The sequence below is a fragment of the Saccopteryx leptura genome, chromosome 2, assembly GCF_036850995.1.
Source record: "Saccopteryx leptura isolate mSacLep1 chromosome 2, mSacLep1_pri_phased_curated, whole genome shotgun sequence".
Classification (NCBI taxonomy): Eukaryota; Metazoa; Chordata; class Mammalia; order Chiroptera; family Emballonuridae; genus Saccopteryx; species Saccopteryx leptura.
Genome location: NC_089504.1, coordinates 251,112,982 through 251,132,220, shown reverse-complemented (window position 1 = coordinate 251,132,220; position 19,239 = coordinate 251,112,982). Strand labels below are relative to the sequence as shown.

At 54.9% G+C, this 19,239-nt stretch overlaps 1 protein-coding gene and 1 non-coding gene across 9 annotated transcripts in view; both read right to left on the bottom strand.

Annotated features, from left to right (window-relative positions):
- The window catches only part of EP400 (E1A binding protein p400), a 90,522-nt gene that overhangs the window by 11,230 nt on the left and 60,053 nt on the right, over positions 1 to 19,239 (bottom strand). For 6 of the 8 annotated variants that reach the window (XM_066371224.1, XM_066371223.1, XM_066371225.1 and 3 more), the window contains 20 exons: positions 19,125 to 19,219; positions 18,422 to 18,693; positions 16,616 to 16,818; positions 16,364 to 16,533; positions 14,711 to 14,907; positions 12,339 to 12,450; positions 11,800 to 11,943; positions 8,446 to 8,583; positions 8,160 to 8,243; positions 7,674 to 7,814; positions 7,444 to 7,488; positions 7,215 to 7,368; positions 6,768 to 7,009; positions 6,483 to 6,656; positions 4,441 to 4,577; positions 4,275 to 4,331; positions 3,529 to 3,607; positions 3,184 to 3,435; positions 2,069 to 2,117; positions 1,881 to 1,990 (listed from right to left, as the gene is read on the bottom strand). In XM_066371224.1, coding sequence (XP_066227321.1) covers positions 1,881 to 1,990; positions 2,069 to 2,117; positions 3,184 to 3,435; positions 3,529 to 3,607; positions 4,275 to 4,331; positions 4,441 to 4,577; positions 6,483 to 6,656; positions 6,768 to 7,009; positions 7,215 to 7,368; positions 7,444 to 7,488; positions 7,674 to 7,814; positions 8,160 to 8,243; positions 8,446 to 8,583; positions 11,800 to 11,943; positions 12,339 to 12,450; positions 14,711 to 14,907; positions 16,364 to 16,533; positions 16,616 to 16,818; positions 18,422 to 18,693; positions 19,125 to 19,219 — 2,855 coding nt within the window. The remainder of the gene's footprint in view (positions 1 to 1,880; positions 1,991 to 2,068; positions 2,118 to 3,183; positions 3,436 to 3,528; positions 3,608 to 4,274; positions 4,332 to 4,440; positions 4,578 to 6,482; positions 6,657 to 6,767; positions 7,010 to 7,214; positions 7,369 to 7,443; positions 7,489 to 7,673; positions 7,815 to 8,159; positions 8,244 to 8,445; positions 8,584 to 11,799; positions 11,944 to 12,338; positions 12,451 to 14,710; positions 14,908 to 16,363; positions 16,534 to 16,615; positions 16,819 to 18,421; positions 18,694 to 19,124; positions 19,220 to 19,239) is intronic. The other 2 variants (XM_066371230.1, XM_066371227.1) reach the window with 1 other exon arrangement.
- On the bottom strand, positions 15,161 to 15,291 carry LOC136396161 (small nucleolar RNA SNORA49). The gene has a single exon (XR_010749567.1). It is a non-coding gene; the product is annotated as a small nucleolar RNA SNORA49 (small nucleolar RNA).

The window sequence follows — 19,239 nt, the reverse complement described above, 5'->3', positions numbered from 1 at the left end:
GGCCAGGACACACAGGAGAAGCGCCCATCTGCTTCTCCACCCCTCCCCGTCTCCTTCCTCTATGTCTCTCTCTTCCCCTCCCACAGCCAAGGCTCCATTGGAGCAAAGTTGGCCCAGGCGCTGAGGATGGCTCTGTGGCCTCTGCCTCAGGCGCTAGAATGGCTCTGATTGCGGCAGAGCGACGCCCCAGATGGGCAGAGCATTACCCCCTGGTGGGCAGGCCAGGTGGATCCCGGTCAGGCGCATGCGGGAGTCTATCTGACTGCCTCCCCGTTTCCAAATTCAGAAAAATACAAAAAACAACAACACATGCATCCAGCTACAGAGCAGGTCGCTAAACCACGGAAGGAGCGAGCAGTTTCAGATGGCAGCGTTCTCACACCCATTTGGAAGCACTGCCCTGTCCCTCTGTCCTCTGGCAAAAGACCTATTGAAACTTGACCATCCTCTGGATACCAGTGTGTATCCCCCAAAACACAATCTGAGGTCCTAACTCTCACCGAAGACTCAGAGCAGCCCCGGCACCCCAAAGCCTAGCCAGAGGCAGGAGCAGCTGCCCACAGCCGAGCTCTGGCCGAGTTCCGGCTGCCCGAGCCCACACCAGATGCTGCAGGACCCACCGAGCCCACTTGTGGTGCCTTCCCTGTGTCACCTGCCTTGCTGGCCCCCGACGTCCTCACTGAGTGTTCCTGTGCGCTCGGCTTGCTGCACCCCTCACGTCTGTCTGGTGTGAGCCGGTATCCTGTCCTGTGCCTCCTACCCTGCCCCCAGCTCACATTCCTTTCCCTTCCACCTTCTTTTAAGTCCTCCCTCCTCCAATGCCCCCCCCCCCCAAGTCTGGAAGTTACACTCTGTTTCACTCTTTTGTTGGCTTGTCTAAAAGTCTCATTGTGAACACTGGGCAAAATCTAATTAGTAATTCACACTTCTCGTGAATAAGGCATTCCAGAACATTCCAGCACCCCCAAGCCTTGCTGACCCGACACGCCTGTTTTCTGTGTGCCTCTCCCACTCTAGTCAACCCCTCAGCATCAACAGCTCACTCCCATCTGAATATCAGGTCAGGTCTGCACATGGATACACCATAACTCCCCACTGCGCCCTTCCTCCTCCCTTCTCAGACCTCCCATCTGAGGGGTGGGGAACACCCACCTTCTGCCAAAAAGCACCCCTTAGTAAAGATCTCCTAGCAGTCAGTCCTCTCAGTGTCTGTTTGGAAATTTGTTATTTACCCTGTTCTCCAGGATATTTTCAGAGGAGACAGAGCCCCAGGGTTGGCATCTGTTTTCTCTTGTTCTAGCAAAGACATTGTCCTATCAGCTCCCTCCTGGGAGATGCTGCTGTGCCCCAGAGCAACCTGCCGTTTCCCTGGCGACCTTTGAGACCTCCTGGTCGCTGCATTATGTAGCCATAGGTCCTTTGTCCTCTGGGACTTGGGTTATCTGGGCTTCTGTGTATGTGGAGTTAGTCCCCCTCACCCCCAGCCCCTTCCATGGTCACCCCTGCTGTTTTCTGCTGCATTCAGGGTAACTCCCTCTCACTGGTCACTCATTCTCTCTCCACTGTAGAAACTGACATTATTCCCGACGACCACGTGTTCTTTTTTCAATTCTGGTAACCATTTTTTCATTTCCAAAAGTTCTATATGTTCTTTTTAAATACAATTTCCTGGTTTTTACAGACGTTCTCAAACTTCTCTTAGCTCTTTAAAACAAAAAGCATATGTATTTCATAATCTATACGTCCAAGTTGTTTAATGAAACTCAAACTAGGTCAGTAATTTCTGCACCCATGGGTCACTTTTTCCAAAAACCAAACACCTTCCACAGAGCCCTAGACCAGGTGTGCTCCTAGACAGGCCAGAAGCTGGGACAGCTCACCGTCAGGGCTCCAGGCGCCACAGGCGAAGCAAGGCGCTTGTTAATTGACTGGAAGGTGGCAGCAGGGACTCCTGCAATGGTGTTGACGATCACGTTTCCGCTCACAGTGCCTGTAGAGAGAGGGGTCTGTGAGGCAAGAGCATGCGAGAGGACTAAGTTCCTACTGTGCGTGCGTCTCGACTCCTCACCTGCTGGCATGCTTGTCCCCGTAACGGATGTTTTAATGGCTCCTGCCTGCTAGAGAAAAAAACCATCTGAGTATCAGGTCAGGTCTGCACATAGACACACCATAACCCCTCTAAGCACTTCCATCTCATCAACATCAAATCCAAACTCCTGACTATGGCTGCTGGCCACATGGGCTCACTGCAGCACCGTCCCCAACTCCTCCTCCCTGTGGTGTCCATCTCAGTCAGCAGTGCTCTGGCCACACTGACCCTTCTGGTGACACTTGCCAAGTTCAGGGCCTCTGTGCTTGCTGGGTTTCACTCTTTTCTGACTGACTCCTGTGTCTCAGGTCACAGCAGGGCTGGCTCTGCAGAAAGTCCCTTCCTGACTACCCACCACTGTGCTCTCCGGGGCCCTGCTCGGCTAGGCTGCCTGCTCCAGCAGCACAGACTCCCCGAGAACAGGCACTTAGTGAGTGCGTTCTCTGAAGGAGTGTGGACTAAAGCTGCCCAAGTGCATAAGGAATTCCACCACAGTGGAGAAAGAAAACCAAAGGGCCGGTTTGGCAGGACAGCCCTGGCTGACGGGGCGCAGCGCAGAGCCTCTCCCCATCCTGGGTGCTGTCCTCATGTGTGCTCTCAGTGTGGGCTACACACACACATGCAGTGAGGGTACATCCCAGAGCATGGTGGTGATGGCATGGGGCATGTGAGATCACGAGACTGTCTTTTTCTCCTTTCCTGCATTTCAGCCCTTTTCTCCCATAGGCAGTGTGTGCAGGACCACGTGTGCACTGTCACAGGAAACGTGGGGCAGAGTAGGAGAAGAGTTTACAAACTGACAAATGGTATTGGCTCTGCAAGTGTGTGAGGATAAAGTGAGCAGACATTTCAGTTAGGGTTCATAAATCCTATCTCACTCAAAGTCCCCAGGCACCTGCACCAGGAAGAGCTGCCCCCACCGCCAAATCGCCAACCTCACCACAGGAGCCCTGGAGGACAGAGCTGGCAGGTGTGGAAGACACCTCTACCCCCAGGAAAGGCTAGGCCTCCCCACCGTCCCTAACAGGAAAGTCTGCTGCTCTGGATGGTGTGGACAACTCAGGGGGCTTGAGGGCCGGAGAAGGCCTGCTCACCAGCACGGCGGCGCTGCCCACGGTGGTAATAGTGGACGGCGCCTTCGGTGGGGGCTGTGCAGGCTGTGCTGGGGGCTGTGCCTGGGCCGGGGGCTGCACGGCGGATGGCCCTGAGGGCTGCTGGCTGCCGGCTGCCGGGGTCTGGGGCAGAGGCGGTGGTGGCTGCTGGGGTGGTGGTGGCTGCGGCTGCGGTGGGGGTGGCGGGGGCTGTGCCACGGGTGGCTGCTGCGCCTTCTGCTGATCTGCCAGCGCCTGCAGGGCAGGAGGGAAAGGGGTGTGAAGCAGCCAGGGCCACACACCTGACGGCAGCTGCCCTGCTCGCCCTGGCTCACCCAGGCTGCACACCTTTTTCTCCTTGGCAATTCGCTCTGCGCGGAGAGACGCAACCTGGATGGGAGGCAGGGGCTTGTCATAGTTGATCCCACTGGAAGAGAGGAGAAGTTAGAACTAAACCAGCAAGTTCTGAAGTAGACACCATTCTCAAAATCCACCGCCCTCGCTGTCCGAGCTGCGGGTGCTGCAGATGCTATGGTTCAGCCACAGGTCAGGGGCTGGGCAGGTCAGCCTGGGAAGAAGAAGGGCTACCTCGGTCATCCCTGCCCAGGGCTCCGTTCCCTTCCACGCCTGAGAAGAAACGCTCCAGGGGACACTGCAGTCCCCGGGCTCCGTGAGCACTGCCCACAGAGCCGGACTAGTGACCCCAGGGCTGCGGGTTCCCACCCTCTCACTAACCTCTGCTCCTGGGGCACTCGTCACTTACAGACCTCCTTGATTTAAAGGAGGTATACTCACCCCAAAACTGGGTTTTTATAAACAAGCCAACAGAACGCTGCCAGACCAGAGGTGGGAAGAGCGGAGAACACCCGTGGCGTGCCCTCCACAGACAGCAGGCAGGGATAGCATCCCCTCACCCTCCTTGTGTGAACAAGGACACGCCCTGGATGTGGCCCAGCTGTGCCTGGCTCAGCCACTCAACCACCCCAGCTGATGCCAGGACACACATGTGCCCAATTCACTGAAATCATCTGGTGTAAGACACCCTGGCATTAATCGTTTCCAAGGCTGAGAAGCATGTCAGAAATGTGGAATACCTTTCTGCCAACACGGACGCATGCTTGGGGTTCTTCTGGAAGGGGTTCATGCCAAGCCTGCACGCAGAACAGAAACCAGTTACCGCACGGAGGGAAAAGGAGACACCAAGGACAAATGACGAGACCAGCCCCTGGCCGGGCGGGGTGCAGAGAGCGCGAGGCCTACAGAGGTTTGATGGGGGGGCTCCTCTTCCCCGCCGTCATCTTCATCAGGTCAAAGTGGCTCGTGTACAGCTGGGTGTGTGTGGCGTTCTCGTCCTGGGCATAAATCTGGCCCGTGCGCAGTGGACGGTTGTTCTTGCTCTGAAACAAAACGGCCGGTCTGATGGTTACCCCGGGGACGAGCTCACTAACTTGGAGCCTTCCCGTGAAGGCTTGTGATGAAATCCCCTTCTTCTTAAAACCCAGCAGAGTAACACCAATCCTCAGTTTGCACCTTTCCACATCGCTACAGAGAGTTTCCCCATCACCCAGGAACCAGGACTCGCACCTTCAGCCAGGGAAACAAAACAGCTGGCCAAATGCCCAGGCCACAGACAAGTGACAGAGCCAGCAGTTCACCAGCATCCTGACCATCCCTGCAGGCCTCTGTCCACAGTGCGCCATGAGGGGGACAGACGTTTGGTACATCTGAGGCTTTTCTTGGGAGTGGACTTTAAGACTGCTTATACCTGGTAAGATCGCTTTCCTAAGTCTCCCAGCTAAACCAAGCCACTGCCTCTCCCAAGACACCTCAGCATCCCATGGAGCTCTAAACAGCTCCCTTCGCCAAGCAAAGGGCTAATGAGTGACCGCGTCAGGGCCAGGCCACCGAGCCCCTTAGTCCCTGCCCTGGACCCTCCATGCATCCCCAAGCTCTGATCATTTCAAAATTGGGAGTCAAACACAAATGGAAACCAAGGCTGCTACAATGAGTCCCACATGCTGTCCACACTAAACACAGGCCTTCAATCAAGGACAGGGACATGTGAGGAGAGCCACAGCCACAGAACAAACATGAGAAGGCGGTCCACTGTGCCAAGTATCAAAGAAAACAGGGAGAAGAGAGAGAGGAAGACCGGGCCCAGGAAAACCCACCCCAGACAAAGCACAGCCTCGGTGGGCAGACTACCTGTGCGGTGGGTGACTCCTGTTTGGGTTTCGCCTGAAGTGCAGCACTCCCCTTGATGGTGCGCGCCACCAGAGGATTCCCTGTGTCCCTTCCACCAGCACTACCCTCCCCATCACTGCCACCTTCACAGGCTCCCCTGGGGCATCCTTAGGGGCAGAGGCCTCTCCAGCAAAGACCCAAATCCTCTAGAGACACGCGGGATGTTCCCATCATGACCTGACAGGGGAGTTCTGGAGCTCACCCGTGCCTCTGCACAGGCACTTACACGAGGCTGCCACTCAGGCTGTCACCTCCACCACACCTTACAAACATTGCACTTCCTTTCATTTCATCCATGAGCAGTAACAAAAGATAAAACTTCAGCTTTACGTTTTGTTTTGTCACAGCCACCGTTAGCAATGCTTCTAAGTCACATACTCCTGGTGAAGGCCCCAAAGCGGGTGTCTGCTGTGAGAAGGGGAGCTGAGCTGCTCGAAGGCTGGCTATAAGGACAGCCGAGAGCCTGAAGAACAGAAGCGCAGGCACAGGCCCTTCTGACAGCGCGTCTGTGACTGCAGAGGGCTGCGGCCAGTGGGCAGAGCCGTGACATGTCTGAGGAGAAGGATGAGGAGACTGATTCAGCTCCAGAGGGGCAAGAAAAGGCATGAGGAAGCCCCAGTCTCATTCAGAGCTGACTCTTGGGCTTCCTGCCAACAGACACCGAGGGCCCAGCTGTCCTGTGAGCGACAGCATCTGCAGTGACCACAGCTAATTGGGACCTGAGTGCGAAAGCATGTCAAATCAGAGCGGCGGCCGAGAGGACAGGGAAGCAGACTTTGCTTCGTATGGGCTAACGACACAAAACAACACTCTTCCTGTCTACTCAGGGGGAGAAAGCACCACGCTCACCGGTGCCCAGAGCCACCAGACGGCACACAGCGCTTTCCAAATGACAAAGCAGCACAGGTAGTCCGTACTGCATGGCCCAACCTGGGACTCCAGCCTGCACCAGGGCGCCTGTGGCAGCCACCCCTGGCATCCCATGCCAGGACAGCGCAGGCCTTGCCTTGCTGAGCCCTCCAGTGACCGTGTGGGCAGACGGTTTGCGAGGCACTCACCTTCCCCTCCTCCCTGGGGATGAGCACGCTCTCATAGCGGCTGCGGCACTGCTTGGAAGAGCGGTAGATGCGGCTGCAGGAGTTGACGACATCGCTGACGAGGTCCCAGTTGGGCGTGTGGGCCGGGGACACGATCGTGAGGTTCAGAGGCAGCTCCAGCAGCTGCTTCACGGCCTGGAGAATCAAGGTCAACATGCGGAGTGTCATCAGGGCTTCCCGCTTCCCAGAGTGGTGGGAATGCCGTGGACGGACTGGTGGGAAGGGGACATGCGGGAGAAGGCACACCTGCAGCAGGGCCCAGTCCTCGCTGATGAGCCACTCGGGGTTGTCGGGACCAGACTCAGTGGCAGGCTTGGCGAACGTGGGCAGAGGCTTGGCAAACTGCGTCTGCTGCTTCAGCAGCAGGTTCTTCTTCTGCTCCTTGCCCTCCCGCCGCATCTTCAGCAGGCCTGGCGTGGTGCGGTCAAACAGTGACCGCGGGGGCACCACCGCCTCCCCGTGCCGCTGCTTCTTCTTCCTGCCTGCAGCTGGACAGAGAGGTCGGCTCAGCGCGGCAGTCACCAGAGAGCCCTGTCCTTCTCAACAAGCCAGGCAAAGGACAAGGAGCCAACTGGGAGATCCACTGTCCAGAAGCCCCTGGCAGAGGTAAATCCGCTCCTGCTTTTACCGCCGACTGGGCCGTGCGCAGCGCGGCTCCTCCATGCCTGACAACACAAAGGGCGTGATGCTCACCTGAGGGGTCCGTCCTGTGTCGCCGGCGCTCCTTCCTCACATACACAGGAGGCAGCTTAGTCTCAGGGATGGGCGTGGTCTCATACATGAGACACATAACCGAGTCAATGTAGATGTCGTTGTCGTCCTGAGGTGGCGTGGGCGGGGTCCAGAGCTGTGTGGAGAAGGGAAAGGCATGAGGTATGTGACTCGCAGAAGGAGCCGGCCTCCCTGAGGACGAGGCACTCACCGGCATGACTTCCGTCTGCCCGTCCACACCTTCGTAGATGTATTCCTGTGGGAGACAGAGGGGAAGCTTTCAATTAGTCTGCTTTGTGCCACAAGCCACCTTCATAACTCCTCAAGCTAAGGGCGGGGACCTAATTATACCACTAGGGGAAAAGGCAGCACGTCACTGAAACACCGTGCGGGGTCCCAGTGCGTGGTGTGGGACATGAGGCCGGGCGGCAGGGTGTGTACCGCGCTGTAGGCGTCCTCCCGGGTGTAGGTGAGCAGCTGCTCCTGCTCCTGCTCCTGCTCCTGCAGCGCCCTGGCCTCGCGCTCCAGCAGCGCCCGCAGGTTCCGGGCTTCCCAGGCGCTCACTGCGGTCAGCACAGAGTCCTGCCGGGGGACCACAGGCTTGGACACCATGTTCAGCACCATTCCCACCCAAGAACATGGCTGCTCCCCACACTGTCTCACAAAGGCCCCTGTTCCCCCTGTCACGGGTCCCCTCGGAGCTGCGATCACTCATGCCTAGAGCCCCTTCCCTGACAAGGAACAGAGCCCCGTTGAGCACCACGCTGCCTCAGGCCGCTCACAGTTGCCCACACAGCACCGGGCTGCTTGTCAGTGTCTACACAGGGCTTTGGCTTTTACTCCTTTGCTTCTAGGCGAGTCACACTTCCTCCAGACCGCATTTAACACCAAAGAGACTGAGACCCCATGTGGTCAGGTGACCCTCACCTCGCTGCCCCTCTCTTTGTCGTGGCCGATGGGAGTGTGGAATAACTCCAGGTAATTCAAAGCGTATTTCTCAATTGGGGTAAGCTGTTATAAAACACATTTTTGGTTAATTGCAGGTTAATAAAGGGTAAGTTCCTTAACAATCTCCACCAACACATACATCAAAACAGTTAAGTGTTCTTGGCCAAAACTGAGCAAGAAATTTCTTAAGGACCAAATTTTTAAAATTTGTTAAAACTTGTCAAGATTAAAACTAAGTGAAGCTCAAAGGAGAAAATGCCCGAACCTGTTCCATGAAGTCAGCCAGCTCCTCCAGCTGCGAGGGCTCCTGGCCTCGGGAGCAGTCGGGCTCCGGGGACCCTGGCCCGGCCTCCCCCGGGGGCTCCTGCGCATCTCCCTCCAGGCACTCGATGCTCTTCAGGGCCTGAGGAAGCATGTGCCGGTCACTCGCTCGCACAGACTTCAGTTTTAAAGGGTTTCGAAAGAGCCACGCTGCATAAAACTGACTGGATGCCAACTGCACACTGAGCCCTAAGGCAACCCGTTTGCTCCTCAAGAGCCCTTCACACTCATCAGCCACGGCAGTAAGGGCACAGAGGATGGGCATGAGACAGTTGGCTGGACAGGAAGAGCCACAGGCGCACACGCTGACAAACACAGAGCTCCCAGACCTGGCACAGGGCAAGATGATGCCAACTCTCACAGCCACGCCCCTGACCGCCCCCTCATCTCCCCACACGGCGCAGGAGACAGGGGAACGTCCACAGCATCACCTGGAGGTGATCACACAACATCAAGGCGGCTGAAACCAAGCCCACAGGAAAGGGACAAGTGACAAAAAACATGTCACCCCAGTTCAGGAAATGCAAATCAAAGGAGACACCACTATATGCTCGTCCCAACAGCTGGGAGCAGGCACCTGACAGGTGGGCAGACACAAAGACATTCACTCTAATGTTGGGCTGGTGATGCGCTTTTACTTAGAGGACAATTAATACCTGGAACAACCTCTTTTTAGGGCAATTTGGCAAAAATCTGAGAAGTTTAAAATATAACACTACCTCAACACTATGCATATTCTTCCCAGACAAATCGCACACGTCAACATGAATAAAACTTTTGAGACGTCTAGAAGAAAACAGAGAACATAGTGCCAACCACAGGGAAAGGAGCATCTCTAAAGCAGAACACAGAAGTGCCACTACATGACAAAAACACCCATGGGGTGGCACTGGGACCAAGAATTTCTGCTCATCAAAAGACAGCAAAGGCAAACCCCAGATCGAGGTAAGGTTCCCAGATCCGACAAAGGCCTTGTACCCAGAACATGTGAAAGATCCAACCAGTCGCTGAGATGAGACAGGCCCAGCGACAGGACAGAGGCGTGTGCAGGACAGGGCACAGGCTCGCTAGCCAGCACCACATGCAGAAGCACGCCCACCCGCAGGCACTCTGTCCCGGCCACGGTGTGGCCCCCACCCTGTTCAGAAACTGGCAGCACTTCTGTGTGAAACCTGCTTGCTGAGGGCCAGGAACACACAGGGCACTGTTAGCTGATACGCACGTGTCCACCAAACGACACGGAGAAGTGGCCAGAGAGCACAGCTCACACACAGTGGTGAGAGCCAGCGTCACCACACAGGCCAGGACCAGACCCTGGAGAGCAGCCCACAGTCATGTATGGCAGTAGAGCGTGTCTGTGGCCGAGTGGCATGCAGGGCATGGTATCTGGGTGCTCATGGCAGTGGCGAGCAAGCAGACATCCATGCTGGGAAGCTTCCTGCATTCTCGTGCTTCACTTGTTGAGCAAAGCCTCTCACCAGCACCCACTGTGGGAAGGCTACAGCTATACCAGCACCCAGCATGCCCAAAGTAGAGAGTACTTTGCACAGCTGCTACACCTGCAAGGCCGTGTGACCTGGCTGCCCATCTGGAGCCAGTGGGCACAGAGGGCACTGCCCTGACCCTCACCCATGTCCACAAAGGCTATCGACTCCACCTTCAAGAGTCCCTCCATTTTCCTGCTCCCATCTGTCTACACCACCACCACCAACAGTTACTGCTATCGGCCTCTGAACTGGTCCCCAGGTTAGTCTCAACACGGAGCCAGGTGACTATTTTAAGTGACACCTGCAGTTAGGCCTCATCTCCATCACCTCGACCAGGACTTGCCTTGCTGTGCTCACCTGCCGGCCTGGCCTCTCCCTCATAGAACAGTGGTCTCCAACCCCTGGGCCGCGGACCAGAACAGGTCTGTGGGCCATTTGGTACTGGTCCACAGAGAAAGAATAAATAACTTACATTATTTCCGTTTTATTTATATTTAAGTCTGAACGATGTTTTATTTTTAAAAAATGACCAGATTCCCTGTTACATCCGTCTCACTCTTGACGCTTGTCTCAGTCACGTGATACATTTATCCGTCCCACCTCAAGGCGGTCCGTGAAAATATTTTCTGACATTAAACCAGTCCATGGCCCAAAAAAGGTTGGAGACCACTGTCCTAGAACATAAGCCTCACGAGGGTGAGTCTGTCTTCCCAGCACTACGCCCACGGCCTAGGACAGTGCCTGACACTGCGCCTTCCCCTGGCACGTCTGCTGCATCTGAGCGCCGAGGCCCTGCTGCTTTCAAGAGAACAGGGCAGGGTGCCTGTGCCGACAAGCAACGTCTCCAAGGGGAACGAAGGATGAGTGGCAGGGTGAGCCAGAGCTGGTGTCTTTCACACACACACCGCGCCTCACCTTCTCCCAGCACGCTGTGCAGTGAGCCTGTTCTCCCAGCTGTCCGTCCCTGCCCCGGGAGTCCCTTTCCCACCTCCTGCACATGGCGCCTGTCTTTACAACAGCAGGGCAGGTCTCTGCCTCCTGAACCAGAAAGAGCCGAGGGAGGACTCTGTGCGGGGGACATGCCCACAAAATGCCCGGGAGGAGATGGACGGCATACAGCATTGTGAAGGCCCATGCAGACTTCTTCTTCACTACAAATTCTCGAAGGTTTTACTACATGCACTGGTTGTTTCTCAATAACCAAACAGTTACTTTTTTTTTTTGTATTTTTCTGAAGTTGGAAACGAGGAGGCAGTCAGACTCCCACATGTACCCACATGCCCACCAGGGAGCGGTGCTCTGCCCATCTGGGGCATCGCTCTGTCGCAACCAGAGCCATTCTAGTGCCTGAGGCAGAGGCCATAGACCCATCCTCAGCGCCCAGACAAACTTTGCTCCAATGGAGCCTTAGCTGCGGGAGAGGAAGAGAGAGACATAGAGGAAGGAGAGGGGGAGGGGTGGAGAAGCAGATGGGTGCTTCTCCTGTGTGCTCTGGTCGAGAATCAAACCCGGGACTCCTGCACGCCAGGCCGACGCTCTACCACTGAGCCAACCGGCCAGGGCCCAAACAGTTCTTTTTTAAAAATGGGAAGAGGTGGCAGTGAATCCTCCTCACCAAGGGCCTAGCTGCCAGGATGAGAGGGGGAGGGCACATGACCCCCCCACCCCATGCTTCCCAGCAGAGGCCCAGCACAGCCAGGTTGGCGGGGAAGGGCCAGGGGAGGCTGTGGAGCCCGGGAGAACAGAGGGGCCCGTGCAGAGCATGCAGCTCCTCGCCTGGGACTGCGGGGCGGGCTCTGCCTTGTCCTTACCTCTATAAAAGGTCGTGCAATTTTGGGTGCAATGGTTTCTGTGACAGAAGGCTCCTGAGAAAGGACAACAAACTCCTCAGCTTTCACTGGGAAGCCAGCATCATCCATGGGGGAATACACCTCAAACAGCTCCTGGATGGTCCGCTAAACACAAAGGTGCACGTTACTGCCCAGGAACAGAGATGGCTCCCTGCTGGGCCTGAGCCCGAGAGCTACGTGCCTGGAACCACCAGATGGCTCCTCACCAGAACCCTCTAAAGCAGTGGTTCTCAACCTTTCTAATGCTGTGACCCCGCAATACAGTTCCTCATGTTGCGGTGACCCCAAACCAAAAAATAATTTTGGTGGCTACTTCATAACTGTAATTTTGCTACAGTTATGATTCGGAATGTAAATAAATACCTGATATGCATTATGTATTTTCCGACGGCTTAGGCCACCCCGCCGGGGTCGCGACCCACAGGTTGAGAACCACTGCTCTACAGCCACGTGCTGCTGTCCCCGTGTGGATACCCCCTGCAAACCCAGTGACCGGATACCTGCGTCAGGAATGCCATGGAGTAGTCATTTCCCTGAGCAGCCACTTCTCGGATCAGGTCTTTGGTTCCGTTCTTCAGAAGTTTCTCTTCAACGGAATTGCCGCTCACAAGCCTAGAAACAAAACAAGACACAGAGACACTCAGTTCCCTGGAGAACAGGGCTCTAGGAACAGGACCCCTCGCGGGCAGGCACCATGATGCTTTGGAAGCACATGCACACCGTGCTCTCCATATGCTCTGTTGCTTCCTCTGTGTGGTAGCCAAAGGCCTCATGGTTCACTGTCCCCTCCCTGGTCTCAGTCCCATCACCTCCCCACCTCCCAGACTCCCCTCAAGCACCTGTCTTCAGTGGTGACAACCTGGCAGCACACCTCCACGCGCTCCTGCACATTCTTGTGCACACACACTCACTCCAGTGACCCGCACCCCCTTTGCCTTCCCACTGAGGAACGAAGAGCACAAACTCCTAGTGGACATGTGTCTAGTGGCTACCTGACACTGGGCATGGGGTGTCCCAGGAAGGGCGTCCCTAGGTCCTGCTTTATGCCCTGGGAACACCTGCAGTCACCATATTTACACGCAGGGCAGACTCCCTGGAGGGCAACATGGGGACCCAAGGCACGTATGACTGCATGTCAACAGACCTTTCCCAAACTGCTCTGAGAGCTGAAACAACTCCTGTTCCTGGTAAGCTCCTTCCACTGGCAGATGTGCCCTTCACTGTCACATCAGGGCATCTATCTCACCCATCTGCTATGAGATGTGCAAACACTTTGCCAATCTGCAATCTGTTTCTGCCGACTAACTTTGCTTGTGTATCTTTTTGCAATATTTAAGTTTTTGTTTTGCCATACTCAAATATGTCTATCTTTCCTTCTGAGTTTTCTGTTAGGTTAAAAATCCCCTTCAAGCTCAAAGTTTATAAGTCTTATCTCTTCTTTACTAATTGAATCTTATTGGTGTGACACCAACAGGTATTATCTCTTAAATACTGTTCTGAAATTGCTGCTTTCCTGTCACGTTTCTGTGCTGAGCCCCCAGGCACTGTATTCACGTGGAACGGGGCTCTGGCCCTCCTCTTCCTGGGGGCAGCATGGGGGGCAGCGAGTCCCCCGCACTCCCGTCATGCCCTTGCCCCACTCCCAGCAGGCTGCTCTCAGCCCACACACTCCTCCTCCATCTCCATCCCCGCAGGCCTATGATGAAGTCACGGAGGCGGGGGGGAGCCCCACGGGGCCAGCAACCCTCTCTCCCTGCGACCCTTCTCCTCACTTCTGCCACTATCGGACATCTTTCCCTCCAAACGCACTGTAAAAACCACTTTGTCAGCTGTGTGCACACGTGCATGCACACACACACTAATGCCCATTGCAAGGGCTTCAGTTAACGTCTGTCACCATCACTCTGCGCTTCACACTCATGCACCAAGTCCTCCTGTCCAAGGACGCAGTATACCCCTCCACTCGCAACATCTCACGGTGCCCTTTCATGTAGTTCTGTCTGCCTCTTACACGTCCTGCACCTTCACCCCTAAGATCACTGCTTGGTGTTGACAAACTGGAGACCAAAAAAAAGAATTTCTAGTGTCTACCTAGTCGCTGCTGAAGGGCTGGAAACCAGGGCACACAAGGCAACACTCTGCATTCAGCACAATGAACCAGACATATTCATTAGCACAGAAATGCATTCAGAACATACTGTTTAGAAAAGGGACACAAAGTAAGACTGATGGCAGGAGCCACCTCACTAGAAGCACCCCGTGCCCCTCACTGCTCTCTCCGGGAGGCCTCTTCTCTGTGTGCTTCTCTTTTTTGTTCTTACGTAAGTAACTAGTAACTGGAAAAGGAACAAGCTGTTAAATACAACACCTAGGTGACTGGGTCTTGATAAAATCAGTGAGTGGTCATGTGCACAGCCTGAGGTTTCTGTCCTCGGCCAGTCACCACCCATAACATGTCACGCCAGGGACGACACACCACAGAAGTGGTGGGACTCCACAGTAAGGGGCTCGGCAAGTGCTTGGCACATGCGGGAAGGAAATGACAAGCAGCACGTGTAAACCAAGCACAGCCCGCTCCAGCTCCTCAGCCGCACTGCCAGGCCGGTTACAAAACCTGAGTTTTCTGACATCTGATTTACCGGTAGGTATTGTAATCCGACACTGGCGGGAACAACCTGAGATGCCCTCCTCCGCCCAGTGCCCAGGCGCTCCCGCGAGGCCAGCAAACAATAAAGGCCAGCAAAGGAGCTGCAGTCAGCATGACCCATGTGAGCTACACGAGTCAGTTTCCAGCACACTGAATTCCATCCCAACCAGTGTTCCCGTGAAGACAGAAAACAAAGTGGCAGCCCGGCCCTGCACATGGGCTCACCTGTACACGTGCACGTCTTTGCGCCTCCCGATCCTGTCACACCACTGCTGGGCCTGAGCGTCCAGCATGGGGTTCAGGTCGTGGTCATAGAACACCACGGCGTCAGCCTCCACCAGGCTCACGCCCGCGGTGCGACTGCGCGTGGAGAGGATGGCACAGAAAACCCGCCGGTCTCTGTTGAAGTTCCTCATCAGCTCCTAGGATGAAGTGAAACCCACGGTCAGGCTCCTGGGGCCGGGGAGCCCTGTGACGCCTGTGGACAGTTATCGACTAGGACAGCGTTCCACACCAAGGCTGTCTGCTTTGTGTTCCCACACTCAAACCACGCTGGATTTAACATTTGATTCTGGCTCTTTTGTGCACTTGCGCCCTTGCTCTCCATGGCCCTGCACACTGCTTAAACCACGCAAGTCATCACAAGAGGAGACGGCCAGATTCCAGGCGGTAAGAGTTGTCAGCTCAATTTGTAGGCCCCACAAGAAAACAGTGTCTTCCTGGGGAGGGAGCTGTGCTTTTTCATGTGCCCCCAGGCAATGCCAGGGCGCTCTACAGCAAAAGCCCCTGGAGTAAGGCTGAGGGAGCAGGAGACAGACCCGGAGAGGTTGCGCCATCCACGTGGGGCCCACAGCGGGAGCACGTCTCCTCTGCAATTATTTTAGCAGCAAAACAGACACTAACAGGTGAACAACCCCCTCCTTCAAGAAATTCTGGCCTGGAAATGCTGAGGTCGCCGGTTCGAAACCCTGGGCTTGCCTGGTCAAGGCACATATGGGAGTTGATGCTTCCAGCTCCTCCCCCCCTTCTCTCTCTGTCTCTCCTCTTTCTCTGTCTCTCCCTCTCCTTTCTAAAATGAATAAATTAAAATAAATAAATAAATAAATGCTGCACATTATCTGTCACTCCACCTCCAAGAACACTTGTGCAGGAGCCGTGAGACCTCCTTTCAGCACACACACCATGTGTGCCCTGCCTGGGTGCTGGTGCGCTGCGGAATGTGGCGTGGGCCGCACAGGCACCAGCCAGCTTCCTGCTTGGGGGGACTCTGCCACGCTGCTCCCCCACTTGCAGGGGCTGTGGGCAACTTGAACACAGCTCAGCCCCTGGCACGTGGACAGCGCATTTCCCATTCTTCTGCCCTAAACACAGACCTCACCCAACTGGGGGTTTTAACACTTCTATGGGGAACAACTGTGTGTACCAACCTCTAGGAGGGGTGGTGGTGCTCAGAGGGAGCGAGTCCATTTCTGAGGTTCACCCGCTCTGTAACCTGCCTCCCAAGGAGCAGTCCTCGCCTGCACCCAGCAGCTGCATGTGAGAAACCTGCTACCCTCAGCTCACCTGACAGGTGAAAATGAGCACCTGGCTGTAACTGTGAAGCAGTTCAGGTGGTTTCCTGTCTCCACCCCGCTGCCTCCTGTAGGACCCTGTCCTGTGGGAACTACATGTCACCAATTTCAATTCTGTAACATTGGGTCGATGGTGCATTTCCCAAATGAAATGAGTTATGAAAAAGAAGTATCAAAAGCACTCAAGACTCACTCAAGTTCAAAGACACAGTTCATCCTCCTGTTCAGAGGGCCACACAGCACTGAGCGTGCCCAGCGTTGAGAGCAGGCTGGGCTCTGAGAAGTATGGTAGAGGGTGCCCCCTTACCTGCCGCTGCTCGCCACTGGCATTTTCATCAATCCGGATGTAGGTGAGGTAATGGAAGTTCAAGAACATCTCTAGAATGTCTAACATGAGAACCATCTGGGACAGAATCAGCACTCGGCGTCCTTCCGACTTCAGCTTCTGCAGTAAGATCGCTAAGGCTTCCAGCTTTCCTAGGGAGGAACAGCACTGAGCGTCTCTCAGCCCAGGCAGTGAGTGGGACACGTGGGTGTGCGCATGAGCCTCCTCTGGTACCTGAGTCAAACTGGACCAGCCTCAGCTCAGGGAACCGCAGTGAGCACAGGGCAGTCGCCTGCTGCAGCTGCTGGGCGTAGGGTGCCATGTGCTCCCGCAGGCGGTGCCTGAAGATCCTCATCCTGTGGCTGTACAGGGAGGGCGGCCGCGCCACCCACAAGGAAGGGGGCGCAGCCACCACCGGTGGGATCACACACACCACCCTGGGAAGCAGAAAGCAGGCTCATCACACAAGGCACCTAAGCATCTCCACTAAGCAGCCCCTCTGACAGTCAGTCACCATGTGTGATGAGCCTGCTGGCCCACACTGTCACAGTAACCATAGGAATGAGTCCTGGCCAATGAGGGCTGCCTAAGTAGAAACACCAGGGCAGGGCATTCCCCAGACCCCAGGCACGGATGCTCACAACCCATTCTCGGTGAAGGGCAAGTATTCTGATGGGCATTCTGGGGCATGGGTGCTGTCTCCTGGACAGCCTGGGGGAAGAATGTGAACCCAGAGTTGCTAAAGCCACAGTGCCACCAAGAGGGAGGCAGACTGGGAGGAAAGGGCCCTTCATCACAGCTGACCTGACACTAGCCTCCGGCCTCTGGACATGACCTGTACCAGAAAAGCCCTTACTCTGGAAGTCACCTCGAGTTGAGTTTCCATGACTTGCTATCGACTCCATGTGAACCAAAAGCCATCTATCACCAAATCACTGATGAACAGAACCAAAGAACTAAATAAAGAGAGGTGCTCTGTGTTCATGGACAGACTCAGTACTGTCAGGCGCCAGCTCTTCCCGACGTGATGCAGAGACTCAGCAGAGTCCCAGTCAAAACCCCAGCAAGTCGTTGTGGACGACAAGATGATTCTGAAGTTTACATGGAGGCTAGAGACCCAGAACAGAGTCACAGAACTGGCACTACCCGACTCCAAGAGACTGACCTCGAAGTCATAGTGACCAAGACGGTGGTGCTGACAAACAAGACCAGCAGATCCAGGGACCGAGCAGAGGGCTCAGCAGCAGACCTGCCTAGTTGCGAAAGACACATCTGACAAAAGACTGTGGTTCAAGATGTACAATGAACTCTTAAGACTTGACAAAGAAAAAACAATCTGATCAAAAAATGGACTAAAGGCCTTAACAGACACCCACCAAAGATACACAGATGCAAATGAAAAGGGGTTCCATATCACATCACCAAGAAATGCAAATTAAAAAGAGACAGCACCGTGAACCTACTTAAACGACCAAACTGCAGCATTCGGACTTAGTAGAGCATACCGAGCGCTGGGAGGGTGTGGGGCGGCAGGAGCCTCCCTCACTGCTGGAGGAGAGGCAGATGGTACAACTACTTAGCTTGTCTGCTTCTCACAAAACTAAACACACTCTTAACACAGGACCTAGCCATCACACTCCTTGGATATTTACCCCAAGGAGCTGAAAACATATGTCCACATAAAAACCTGTACACAGATGTTTACTTTATAGCAGCTTTGTTCATAATTGTCAAAACTTGGAAACAACAAAGATGTCCTTCAGCAGGTGATGGATAAAGTGTGGTCCATTCAAACAGCAGAATATTATTCAGCTAACAGGAGATGAGCCATCAAGCCATGAAAAGAAGTGGAGAAACCTTAAGTGCATGTTAACAAGGGAAAGACGCCAATGTGAAAAGGCCACAAGCTGTAGGCTTCGAACTCTATGACATCCTGAAAAAGGCAGAACCACGGAGACAAAGATATGAGGTTGCCAGGGGACGGGGAGGGAGGAATGAAGAGGTGTGCAGAGGACTTCTGGGGCAGTGAAACCACCTCACCTGTTGATAACATCCTGGAGGGATTCTTGACACTGAGTCAGTGTCAAAATCAGGTCCTTCTGACTTTTTGAGGGTGATGTGTAACCGCTTGCGGGCCTGGCCCCCTTCCCGTGCCTGCCACCTGAAGCCCTGAGCCCTGGGACCCGTTCTCTGCAGGCCAGGGAACAGACCCCCAACAAGTCTGTGCCGTAGATGGGGGCGCGGGAGCAGCGCCGCTCATTGACAGAATAAATCTGGTCCAGCCGCTCTTTCAGAAGCCGGGTCTTCTCCTCCTATATCAGAAAGTGACGACATAATCAGTGAGAACAGCAGGCCAGCAGTGGTCTCCCCAGCCCCGCGGGGTCCCTGCGGGCTTGTGCACAAAGCACACCCAGACAGCATGGCCTGCTCCACAGGGAACAGTGACAGAACAGGGAGAAAACAGGAGTCTCTCCAGACAGTGAGCATTTCGCACACGTGGAAGATAGGTAGAAAACATAAAAATATGTAGAAGGGCATTTCTGTGATTATAAAGCCTAGTTTCATTTCTTTGATTAGGGAAGTATGTTTAAAATCAAAATGGTATAATCCAGACAACATTCTTTTAAAGGCACACAGAAGCTGTTAATGTCAGAACCATCCTGTGTAACAAGCAGCTTCTGAGACAGCTGCGTGAAGGTCTCGCCCATGGGTACCAAGTGGCGTTGCGGGTCCTGCCTTGTACCTGGGTTGGCCCTCCAATGGGAGAGGCTGGCTTGGAGGCCATTCCGGGTTCTCCTACAGACAGGGGATTGACTGCCACTCGACCAGGTGCACCAACTACAAATCAAAAGTCAGAG